This window comes from Oryzias latipes, chromosome 9 (genome assembly GCF_053564925.1).
Source record: "Oryzias latipes strain Hd-rR chromosome 9, Olatipes_Hd-rR_3.1".
Classification (NCBI taxonomy): Eukaryota; Metazoa; Chordata; class Actinopteri; order Beloniformes; family Adrianichthyidae; genus Oryzias; species Oryzias latipes.
The window spans coordinates 6,009,273-6,021,950 of NC_136245.1; the positions used below are offsets into that span (position 1 = coordinate 6,009,273).

The window sequence follows — 12,678 nt, forward strand, 5'->3', positions numbered from 1 at the left end:
AAGCTGGTTTACTTGTGGTCCCACACATTCTGCATTTCTGTCCTTTTTCTATAAAATATTTACTGTAGTTGTACTTTTTGCAGAATAAATATATTTTTTCCCCTAATCTTCAAAGTGTTGTTCATTATTTTCTCTGTAGTATGAACAAGATCAGCATTGACCCGCTGAGGAGTTTTAATCTAGTGGCTCGGCCCTGCGATGTACAGCTTTGAAAAAAAGTTCAAGAAGGGTTGCAGTTCATTTCAGAAATAAAAGAGGGCTCGTATTTTCATCTAAAAGCCTTTTTTAAGTCTGTTGGCCTTGTTATGCATCTGTGCCATCAGCGAGCGGGAAAGAAAATGCTCCAGAATTAATCTTTGCTGTCGTCACTGAAACCTAGATGCATGGATTTGGGGGTATTTTTAAACTACTTGTATTTGTGCTACTTTAAATGTCTGTTTGCAGCCAGATTATTCCTTTACATCATGTGCAACAGAGGTAAGGAGACAAATTGATCCTTGTCAGAACAGATTTCAACTTTCTTTCTGTAGAAGCGTGCCCATTTTTCACACTGATTTGCTGGCTAAGTAAATTAATGTTAAGGTGTCTACTCGCCTAATGCTTGCATTATTAACAGCTTTAACCTCTTACAGACTCACGTTTATGATGCAAACATTTCTGCCTTATGTTTTTAAAACACAAATCTTCATTGAAAAAAAAAAGCAAATTATCAGTAAATCTAATAAAGCTCTACCAGCAGACTGGTAGACAATGAAAGAATTAGTTGTGTTATTAATCTGGAGCGCCCATTCCATGTGATCTGTGCCTTTAGACCCTGGTCCAGGCTTGGGGAGGCTGTGATGGAGCTGATATGAAACCTCGAAAACACACATGGCAACCCATCACAAGTAACACAGACATAAACGGCACAAACCTTAATAGACTGTCCAACAGGACTTCACAACTTGGAGAAAACCGGAGTTCAGACTGAACCCAGTAAGAGTACAGCAGGGGTTCAAAGCAGCAACCTGCAGGAACTGAGTCAGCAATGCTTTTTTTCTGATCTGCAGCTTTGCTTTGCCATGAAAAGATATCTGTTGTTTATAATTTCCGCTATATTTGATCAAACACATTGTATGGTTTAAAAGTTTAAGTTCATAAAATGATGAGGCTGGAAGGCACAGATGATGAGACTTTGCTTTTCTCTGCTTCCTTTCATTCATGGATTGCAATGGCGTCCGAATGTGTGGACATCACATTGTGGGTATATGTCACTACAGTAGTTTATTCTGCTTAACTGTGGCTACGTGGGGCTTTGCTCAAATATTAGCTCAGATCTTCTGAGGCTAACAAGGTCAAATGTTTTTTGTTTTTTTTTATAAAAACCTGTACTCGATAATAAAATGCCAAAGGTGAGTATATCTTTTTAAATAATGAGTACCACTCAGTTGTGTGTCAAATTGAATTAACGAAACAGTCAAAATGACTGAATAATTTAACTTTTTTTAATTATTATTATAAATGTGCAGCAATTCTTGTCAATTGTGTCCAAGGGTTTTTGTAATTTTACTTTCTAGTCTACTTACAAAAATGAATAAAATAAAAAATTGAGCATGATTTAAGTATATTAAACATAAACCAAACAGGAAAAATCAAGCATATGAAAGATAAGTTGACAACAAAAATAATAATAAAAAATTCTCTAGAAACACTCACAAGAGAGCGGCTCACCCAAATCAGCGACCCGTTTGTCTATATGAAAAAAAGTTTTGGATTCAATGTTTCTTTTCTGTTGCTTTTATCCCTTGTGCTATCCTATGCACTTTAACATTGGGAGTTGGGTCATCTAGACCCACTAGACAGTGCTCTGAACCTTTTGTCTTCAATGATTTGTGATCTTCACTGGTTTCCATGGATTACATGAAATCTTTCCACATTTATCCACCTTTGTCATGGTAGGGAGAACACGTCAATGTAAGGGTGGGGTCATCTAAGATAGCACAAGGGTTATAGGAACTGCAGTCGAATGAAACAACGAAGCATTTATCAGCCTGGTTCCGTTCATCTGTGCCTTCCTCTCATTGCAGCCTGAACATCTTTAGCTGCTCCGCCTGCTGTGATTTTTTTCCTTCATCTATCTCTGTTTCCTGTTGGAAAGTAAGCCAATGCTGCGTGCCTGAAGCACCAGAAGAACATTACAAAAACAGGTAGAAATGAGGTGCAGATTCAGTCAAAGGAGGGCCACACTCAGCAGCGTTGATCACACACTGCATGAAACTGAATCTTAAGAAATTAAAAACTCTTGGCTCAAGAAACGTTGTCTTATTTTCAGTCTTTCAAGGAAAAATGATCTTATTAGGAAAGTTTTTCAATAACAAAATGTTCTTAGTTTAAGAAAACATATTTATTTATTTACTAAAATAAGAATCCTTGGTAAGACCATTTTTCTTACCCCATTTTTTTTTCTTTTTATTGCTTATTTAAAAATCTGCAAACAAGGTGAGAATTTTTGATTTATTTCTAAGGGGCCTGTTTTTGCAGTGCGGTGGAGGAAGTGCTTTGCATGAGATTAGAGCGCTCTGAGCTCATTTCCATCTGAACTCTGACAGAGAACACCTTTCCAGCAATTGAAAATGTATACCAGATTGTTTGTTACAATTGTTTGTTCCAACACAATCAGGACACGTGTGTGTAAGCAGTGCAGACTTTTCCCTTTCTTGCGGTCATCCAATTCATTTTTCCAACCACTTTCGAGAAAAGGGATTAACGGACCGGAAAGCACATGGGACGCGTGGGATGTTGTAACCTGTTTAATCTCAAATTTCCCGAAAAATGGAAAAAAAAATAAACAGAAAGAATTTGTACAATCCTTCTAACAGTGACTCTTCGACAACAACATAAATACTGTGCTGGAGAGAGAAAAAAAGATTGTTTTCAAAAAAAAAAAATTTTTTTTCTTTTCCCCTACAGTCTCTCTGTAAACGCTGAAAATGCCAACAAAGCCCCTCAGTTCTCAACAAGACAACATCAAAATAACTGTTCCGTCTGTGAGGCTCGAATGCCTCATTATGCAAACAGTCTCTAATAGACTCACAGAAATCCTTTTTCTTTTTTGCCAAGTGTGTTTGTTTCGCTTTCCGTTCTAATCAGTTTCAAGTCTGAAGGTGTGAACAGTGCTCAGTTTTCAACAGTCCAAGGCTGGAAGGAGTCTCGGTGGGGGGGGGCAACCATCAGAATAGGCTGGTCAGCGTGGTCTGTGATGGGCTCCTGCACTCGTGGACATCCATGCCGCCCGGCACCGAGGTGAGTACGGAGGTGACGGTGGGCATGGTGGGGTTGGTCAAGTCTGTCAGGGTGGTGGGGGTGCTGGAGGGGCTCATGGAAGCGTTGGAGATTTCCGAGGCTGGGCCAGAGGGCGTTCCGCCTTGCAGCGTGGATCCTTCAGACGTCTTGTCCACGCCGGTGGTCTCCTGCCGCAGAAGATTCCTCCTGAATTTAGCCCGAGCATTTTGGAACCAGACCTGGAACAATAAAAGGGAGTTTATTCATTTTTAGTCAAAAATGAGACAAAAAAATCTTACCCCTTTGGCAGATTTTCTTTGAATAAGGAAAAAAATGGGGTAAGAAAAATGTTCTTAGTAAGAATTATTATTTTAAGAAAGAAATTCCAGATGTAAAAATGCAAAACTTCTTTTTCTATTGAAACACTTTCTTGTAAGTCAGAAAATAAGACAATTTTCTGGAAACTGTCTTAAGATTCAGTTTTTGCAGTGTAGAAGTGGGCAAGCCATTAAAAATAGGTCCTTTTTTGAAAGACGTATTAAAATTCCGGATTACCAAGAGATGGCATTATAGAGGCAGATATTATCTCAATGTGTATATTTTTCCACTGCTTTTTCCGATCGCTGCAGGTGGCCCTGCCTGCCCTGGAGAGCAGCTTTAGTGACAGACTGATCCATCCTCGCTGTGTGAGGCAGAGATATCGCACCACTTTCCTTCCCGCCGCTGTCCGGCTCGTCTCTATTCGTGACCGGACCGTTTCCAGAGAATTCATCCCTCAATCTATTTTAAATGTGCATACCTTATTTTTTAATCCTATTATTTTATTTACCTTGACACAAGTTCGTATGTGTTGCATATTTTTCCTTTCTTCCTCCTTCCCTTCACACTTTACTGTGTATTTCTTGTACCTCTTTTTAATGACAACATTTCCCAAAACCCTTTCATTCATGCATAAACATCAAAAATTGGAATAAAACAAACTGAAAAGATTGCCAGAATCAAAGATTGAAAAACCGATGAGTAAATTGATGGTTTTCATTTCTGATTTTTCTTATTTACCTCCCCTGTTTTTCATGAAATGTGTTGCAAGTTTACAGCTTTGCAGGATACTGCTGTGAACTTCATGTCACGGCGGCGATTACAGTAAACTGCTGTTACAGCTGAGTCACACTTTAGTGGTAAAAGCGTCCCTGAACCGCCCCAAAGAAGCCAAAGAATGCCTCTTTCCACCGTGAGTCGCAGTCTGAGGCGGAGCGGCTTCATCTGCTTCTCAGAAGTCGGAGGACAACGTGCCAAAAGCCGGAATAGATGAGAGGAAAACCGGACTTTAGTGCAGCGCTGGCCAAGGCTGGTGTTGCTATGAGAACGATTTGCATTATTTACAAGAGTCTTGGCCCAAAAGGTCTATCGTAAAGTAACAAGAAAAATAGGGTTAAGTTCAGAGAGACCGGCTTGACATTTAACAAAGGGATGCTGTGAAGCAACTACATTGCAAGATGTACTTTGAATAAAAAGCTAGTATTGTTTTATTAAAAAGTTTTATGGGTCCGACTCGGCTGTGACAGACCAGACCGAGTGTAGTAAGGTGAAGGACTATTCAGCCGTTTTACCATCTTCTTGTAAAATTTGAGGAATTTTAAAACACAGTTTGAGAAATATCTCTAAAACATAACTTTGACTTGATACAATAACATAGGCATATTCACCTTTGACCTGAGTAAAATACCGGTACTCAGTTGAAAATTAAATTTGCAGGACGCAGCTGAGTAAAAAGTTTTCAAACCTTTTACTTTTCATGGATGGTAACAAAAAATTCCTATTTTACGTCTGCACACAAAAATAGAGTTCATGCTTCCTGCATTTGCCAATCCTGTGAGGAAAATGGTAATGGAGCTGTTTACAGTGTGGGAATAAAAGCAGCTGTGATTTCTGCCATTATTCTCATGTTTATGATGAAAGTGATGTGTTCCTTCCAGGAACTAAGGATGGCTGGCAGCTCTGTGCTGGACCCAGCCTCCTCTGCACTCAGCAGCCATTTCTGTCCAGTTTGGGTTTTTCTTCAGGGGAAGGAAATGAAAAAAGTGGTGAGTCGGAGCTGCAGACTGACTGTGGAGCCCAGCACAGGAGCCTGCTGGCGGCAGAGTCATGGAGGTGGGTTGCTTTAGCCAAAAAAAAAAAAAAAAAAAAGTGCACCAGGACTAAAAGCCATCAAAGCAAAGCACCTACTAGATTTTATCCATTATTATCATTTTAAAAACATTTTTTTCATTTTTTCTTACTTTCAAAACATTTGATTTTCTTTGGAGTTGGAACAAATTAAACGAAATAGTTCCTCCTCCAGTTTTAATCATTCAGAAAAAAAAAGATTTTTTCTATTTCACATGCATGACAATAACAGTCTATGAACTCTGCATAGCTCTTGAACAAATTAAATATTCTATATTTACCCAGCTGTAGTTTTATTATAAATTCTGAGCTCAGTGTTGACCTAAATTAAAACAAATACAGTCAGTAGAGAATTATTTACTGATTAAGTCCAAATATTTGCCAAGTTTTTACAATTTTAGATCAAAGAAAAGCAGAAAACACATGGATTAATTTAAAAAAAGCTGATTTCTCTCAGATGAGAAAAGCTTAAAGGTTTTATTTACTTTAAGCAGAATCTTTTTTCTTTTGAGGGAAGGGAGAACCTCTCAACTGGTTGTTCTTGTCCCTCTTTTGTGTTTGGTGACAGAGACTGACAAGCTGCCAGGCTCACCTGTAAGACTCGCTTGGTGAGGCCCGTCTTCTGGGCCAGCTGCTTGAGGTCCTTGGCGTCTGGGTTATGGTTGATGGCAAAGTAAGACTTCATTGTCCGCAGCTGGTGGTGCTTGAAGGACGTCCGCATGCGCTTGGTCTTCTGACTGGAGCTGTACTGGGAGTCTCTGTCCATGGACTCGCCGTCATTCTCGTTACAGCTCAGCGCTGCAGGGAACCAGATCAGGAGGTCATTATTTTATTCCTTTACTTTTGCATATGGGGTTGTATTTATTTGTTTGTCTTGGCAGATTCAGATAATTCTATAGTCAAATGTGTTGCTTTTTAGTAAAAAGAAAAGCAGTCTGTCTACAGTAGAAATCTGCAAAAACAAGTGTTCCTGATCCTTTTAAGTGTTCCTAAAAGGATTCCTAAATGCACAGACTGATCCAACATGATCTCCTGACTCTGAACGGGCCTCGAACAAACAAGAAGAGAATTTAGAGTGTAAGTAGAAAGTTGCAGCTCAATGAAGGAGAGGAAGATTCTCCCTGATGGACAGCTCTCTGCTAAGCTGTGCATCTTTCCTTTGGAGTTCCTTCAAAAACAATCTTCTCCTCGTGGAACGGGTTGTTTTGAAACGACACCCTGACACGACAGCTGTTTCTCCTGGTTCAGCCCTCCTCTCATCACCACATCTGCCTTTCTGTCTGTTTCTGTCTGTCTAGGTGTTAGGCTGGCTTCCTAACGCGCACACACTCACACACACATTCAACAACATTCATGCGTTTGTCCCAGCCTGCACATTTCTTGGCAATATTCAAGGTGTTGCGGCATGCTTAACAGTTCGCATTCAATATCGGAACACTGCAAATGATGAATATGAAGTGAGTGAAAACCACCAGAATAACACTTTACTTAATTAGCTGATACACACCAGGCAGAACAAATGTTGCTTCGAGGCCAAAGCATATGCTTCAGCATTTTAACAAAACAAAACACGGGCTAAAATAAGGCGCTTCCTACTAATATCCCTGTATTTCTGCAGGCATTAACCAGGATGTGCAGGTCACCACCTTGTGCCAGCTCAGGTGCTGATCTGATGCTGTTTCTGCCCTCAGACAGAAGAGGGCACACTGCCTCTTCACGCTCACACATGCCTTCCTGAAATTCACCCTCTTTAGATGAGTGTAAGTCTGTGTTTTCCTTCCACCCACAGTGGGGAAAACTAACCGAGGAGGTCCGTTTCTCACACCGCTTTCAACAAAACTTTCTTTATGTACTAGAAGAGCATCAAACAATGCACTTGTTGCATTTGTTCAAACTCTTTTATAGTGTACAATGATCTGTTTTAGGTTCTGACTTTGTATTTAGTTTGCAGCAGTGCAGCTTTTAAGTTATTAAGGGGGTTTTAAAATCCAATTAGTCGGTAAAGAATCCAATCAGGTTGAAGCCCAAATGCTGCTGTTAGAAAGTTTCTGCTCTGTGCGGGCTCTCGTCCAGAGAATAGCTCATCAAATCACATCGATCGGACTTACTGTACACCCAATTTGGCCCAGTCCCAATGCAAAGAGGTTCCAGAACTGACTGTGTGTGTGAGTGTGTGTGTGTGTGTGTGTGTGTGTGTGGTTGAGAAGAGTTGAGAAGGGTAGTGGTGGTGGTGGAGTGGGGGGTGGGTGGGTTTTTGAGGTCTTTAGATGTGCATGGACCCTGACAAGTGAAAAAGAGCGAACGCCAGAACATGAAAAAAAAAAAGAATTGTGTCCCTTTAGAAGAAGGCATACACACATTCACAACAACCCCCACAACAATAAACCTTCAATACATTTTAAACGTGTTCAATTTTTAGCAATGTCTTGCACACAACGCTTTATGGTGGTTGCATTAAATAATCATTACCCAACTGTTTTATCTAGAAGTTCATTTAAAAGTCTGTTCCATTTGATGCTAAAATGCCCTGATAAGGACAGCACAACTGGATAATGAGAACACAACTGAAAACTAACTAAATACATGATTTGGATGCAGGGGAGTTTTACACAGAGGCAACCTAAAAGCAGATTCTGCAGCATGTTGTGATGAACTTACAGGAACATGGTCCTCAAACTAAATGGATGGTCACGTGCTTAAATCTGTCCTTTTTTCCCCCCTTTAAGCATGGCAGTTACAGGCTAACCCATTTTAAATAAATTTTTAGTTGGTTTGTGAGCAGATAAGAGCCTAAATAAATCTTAACTAATTCATTATAACTTCTCAAGACTCCAGATTTAAAAACACAGTTTGCTTTTTAAATAAAAACCAGTCTTACCTGCGTTATAAGCCGCCAGCTCAGCCCCGGGCCCCGGGCTCTTCCTTTTCCGGGGCCGCCCTTTTTGCACCGTTCCCAAGCCGTTAAAGTAGGATAGTCCGAGCGTGTTGGCCGGGCCCAGGCCTTTGTGCGGCACTATGTCCGCGTGGTTAAAGTTAGTCTGATATTCTCCTTGAATGAGAGTCTCAAAGTGCAGGCGGCAGTACACCAGGCTGTCCTTCATCCCAAAGTGGTCCCCAGTGGTCAGCATCTTGCCACAAGTGGTGCAGGTGAAGCAGTTTAGGTGATAGACCAGGTCCCGGGCGCGCATCACCATCTCCGAAGCCGAAATGCCCAGATGGCACCGGGCGCACCTCTGCACCGAAAATCTTCTGCGGACAACACAGAACCTCATCAACAGCTGGACCCACCCGGAGCCCCCAAGGGGGGCAGCACGCTACGGGGGGCGCGCAGTTTAACAGAGTTAAAGATGGCTCAACAAGAACAAAATTTTTCATCGTTGTAATCTTAATATTTGATTTAGTTTATAAATATTTTTCTTTTCATTTTTTTTAATAAAAAAAACGGAGGACAAATGCCTGGCTTCGCTGCCAAAGTTTTTCAAATATTTTCCTCTTTTGTTCATAAACTTATCTTCTTGCTCAAAGCAGGTAGGCCCCTCACAATTATGTAGTTCTACTCAGTATATACGTGTTTTAAAAATAAAAGCAACACTTAATAATAATTTGAAGTCTTAATCAATGAACTCCTTTTAAAGTTGAAGTTTTATGTTGCATTTCTAAATAAGTGTTCTCGTCCACGCGCTCTTGTTGGGACCACGTGTAGTCCTGAGTGTGTGCGTAGGGGGCTCGTTTCAGCCCCACTTCAGCATTTCACGCGCAGCATCAGTCCTCCTCTGCAGGCGCCCTCATACCTGTAGTAGTCCTCTTTGCAGTAGATGCTGCCGTCCTTGCTGAAGCAGGTGAGCTCGGACTCCAGGTTGAGTTTGCACTCGCAGCACTTCAGACAGCGCATGTGCCACTGCTTGTCCACGGCCAGCAGGTAGTAGCGGTCCGCGATCTTCCGGCCGCAGCCCGCGCATAGAGCCACGCGCTCGCTGGTCATGCAGGGCATGGGCTGCAGGGCATAAGGGGGGCAAATTAGGACGCCCGTTTTAAAGTGTGGAGCCAGTAAAAAAAACAAAAATTTAATTTGTGCATGAAAACATTAATGAAAAGTAAAACACTCGGGGGGGCTACTATGGAGGCCAATATTGTGGTAAAAATATTTTTAAGAATCGTTTTCCTATTTTAGATGACGTATTTTCCTCTTTCAGCTACATTTTTCTAAATATTTGATTATTTGAACTTTAACACGCCACCATGATGTTAGAAATAGAAAATACAGAACATGGATCATATTGGATTATTTAAATAGAACAAAAACATCTACGCAGGGTGCTTGAATAATGTGGTTTTGTTGCTATAAAAATATATTTATAAAAAATAAATAAAACAAATAGTGAGTTCTAAGTTTTTGGTCTCTAAGCTGCTGGATGGTCGCGTGCACACAAGTAACTAGATTCCTGAAGACCTGTGTGTCCACCAGCGGCTATAGTGGACCACCACACAAACAACACACGTGCACGAACGTCCACGCAATAAATAAATATAAAAAACACGCACTACCATGGTTTGACCCCATCTTTTTATTTCCTAACTTTTTAATCCAGAGTTTACTTACTTTTTAAAGGAGAAAAAAAATTAAAACACAATTACATTTTAATTAAAATAAGACGATATTATGAAGAATTATTTTATGCAATAATATAGAATACATTAAGTGATTTTTGTTTTTATTTTGGGTTAAAATCTCTAAAACACGGGCCTTGTTTGGAGTGTTTTGGATTTAACACAAAAAGCTACACAAAAGGAAAATTAGCAGCTAAACTTTCAGGATAAATTTAGAAAAAGTGATTCTGACTGGATTTAATCTGTTTTTTTTTTTTTCCTTTCTTGCATTTTGGCACAAAAAGGAAGTGCAGTTAATAAAACGTGGCTTTAGAAATGTGTGCCTTGAGGCCTGATTGAACAAGAGTTTAAATGCGTAAATGGGTCTGCGTGGAGCCTAGAATTAATGCAGATTTTTAAGGTTCATTTTTTTTTCTTTGTGTTCAAATCAAAGCAGATAAGTGAGCTCCACACACAGGACGCATGCTGCCTGCGCCTCCTAAGCTAAGCAGAGAGGGCCCCGTTCCCCGCTGCCTACCGTCTCCGATTCTCCCATATCGATGGCGGAGCTGATGGCTGCTGACTCGCCCTTTCCTCTCCGGTCCATTTCTTCCACCACGCCGTGCACGTCGCCTCCCGGGAGGCTGTGAAAAAGCATGGTTGCTGCCGAGGGGAGGATGTTATAACTGTTCTCTTCGGATCTGCAAGCCAAGATGTCCATCAGAGGCAGAACTCTAACGGCGCAGAAATTTCTCTGTTTGGGGGGGATTTCCTTTCTTCCGTGGAGAGGTGAAAAATCCAGATCAGGGAGGAAAAATATGAGGGAAAAATCGGACACGTGTTCTTCTCACTACGTTTCATCTGCCAATGGAAACCATCTTCCGAATCTCAGCAGCTCTCATTATTAATAAGCTATGACTAATTCGTTAATGGCCGCACCGATTCCGCTCATTTATCGAATTTTGTTTCTGTCTTCATTTATTTTATTGTTTCTAAGGAATCTAGATTTATTCCTCACACAGGAGGAATAAACAACTGTGGAAGTGTGAGTTGGAACCTCCTCGCTAAATCAAATTTCAGGCTTTCGGCAAGGCATCGACACAAATAAATAAAATAAAAAAATCTCTCTTTTTCTACAGAGGAACGGATGACATCGTCAAAGTATGGGTTGCAGCCTTCTGCCGGACAATAAAAACGGTATTTACAGAAGAAAAAGGGGAAAAAATGACAGGCGCTGCGTTCTGCTCTCCTCCGGGCGTAACAGTCCAAGCGGATGCTGAGTGATGTCGCTTAGTTAAAAGAGTTTTACGCAGCAGCGAAAAATCGAAAAGACAGCTTAAAAACACGCGGCCTTGGCTTTGTAAAATCCCGCCGGTGGTGTGAGAGCAGCAGTTTCCCTTAACAGATGCTCAGTTTAAGTTTTGTCTTTTGCCAAAGAGGCTGCATGCATGTGCGTAACAGCAGAAGAGGTAGGAGGAGGAGTTGACTTTACGTTGACGGAAGATTTTTGCTGGACCCCCAAAAACCACGATCCTCCTTCTCAGGTCCCGGTTGGACTCTCAGCTCCTTATCTATGGGGCCCTGTTGCGTCACGACGCACATTTTATGATGATTGGCTGTTTAGCCGTCAACGAACTATTTGGTTGTACTTTTTTACCGACAGCAACGGCCTGTTTTGCTTCTCGTTACACACGGACCACCGGCCACCTACCGTCCCCCTCCCCGCCCGCAGCATCAGCTTGAAAGGTCCGCTCTGAAGCCGACAGATAGGAGCCAGAGAAGGGGATAATGTTCCTAGATGTAGGCAGCCTGTGCGCGCGCGTCGATGTGTGTGTTTGCGCATCACAATGATCTGCAGGGACTTTTACTCCAGCGGAGCGCAGAGAGGGCTCCGAACGGAGGCGCGCCGCCGCAGCTCAGCGCCTCCCCAGGATGTCAAAGGGCTCAGTGCGCAACTTGCATGGAGTTTTCCAAAACAAACGTGGGGCAAAAACAGGCAGAGCGTTCTTGTTCTTCAGTTTGTCAATTCACAGAAATTTCACACACTTTCATAAAAAGTCTTTGGAAACATAAATTTGTGTTGCTCTCATTGCAATTTCCTATAGAAAGTTGTAAATTCGGCCCTTTTTTAACTCTTTGAGTTCAAACTATTGTAGAAAATAAATAAAAATGTAATATCTGTACAAGTCAAGTCCTGATTTGTCGTTTCTGTCGAAAAACAAGTAAACCAAACGTTTACCTTCAGAGTTTGCTCTAAAATAACTTTATTACACTATTTGTTAAGGTGCCCCTAATGCATCAGAATAATTTTGGCACTTAGATGTGCGCGCAGTTTTCCCAGAGCGCCCTTCATCTCCTTAGCTTGGTGTGAGTCGCAATCATTTGCAGCCCAGCATCTCCAGACGCTGACCTGATCCCGGGTCCGCGCCTTCTAATTAGCTCTCTGCTCTTAATAGGAACTGGGTCGGGGGAGGTGGAGGTGGACTTCGTCATCAGAGGATGTGTTGAGGGCTGGAAGAGAGCTCCAGCTTGCTTGGTTTAAAGGCGAATTCAAGCGGCCAAACTCCACGCAGCCATCCGTCCAGGCTGCTGCTGTGACGCGCAGAGGAACCAAACTGCAGCTGCGGGTCCAAGCGAGCATGCCGGTGCTTTTCTTCTGATTTT

General features: G+C 41.6%; 1 protein-coding gene across 2 annotated transcripts; it reads right to left on the bottom strand.

Moving 5' to 3' along the window:
• Nucleotides 1–2,774: 2,774 nt before the first annotated feature.
• On the bottom strand, nucleotides 2,775–11,874 carry lhx2b (LIM homeobox 2b). 2 transcript variants are annotated; one of them, XM_023958747.2, is made up of 5 exons: nucleotides 10,553–11,874; nucleotides 9,219–9,421; nucleotides 8,306–8,676; nucleotides 6,020–6,225; nucleotides 2,775–3,500 (listed from the first exon to the last, which is right to left on the bottom strand). In XM_023958747.2, the coding sequence occupies exons 1-5, from the start codon at nucleotides 10,733–10,735 to the stop codon at nucleotides 3,210–3,212; spliced, it is 1,254 nt and encodes a 417-aa protein (XP_023814515.1). In that variant the 5' UTR covers nucleotides 10,736–11,874; the 3' UTR covers nucleotides 2,775–3,209. The 2 variants fall into 2 exon arrangements, with proteins under 2 accessions (XP_023814515.1, XP_023814516.1); XM_023958748.2 differs by having other exon boundaries at nucleotides 8,306–8,673; nucleotides 10,553–11,557.
• Between the last annotated feature and the right edge of the window lie 804 nt (nucleotides 11,875–12,678).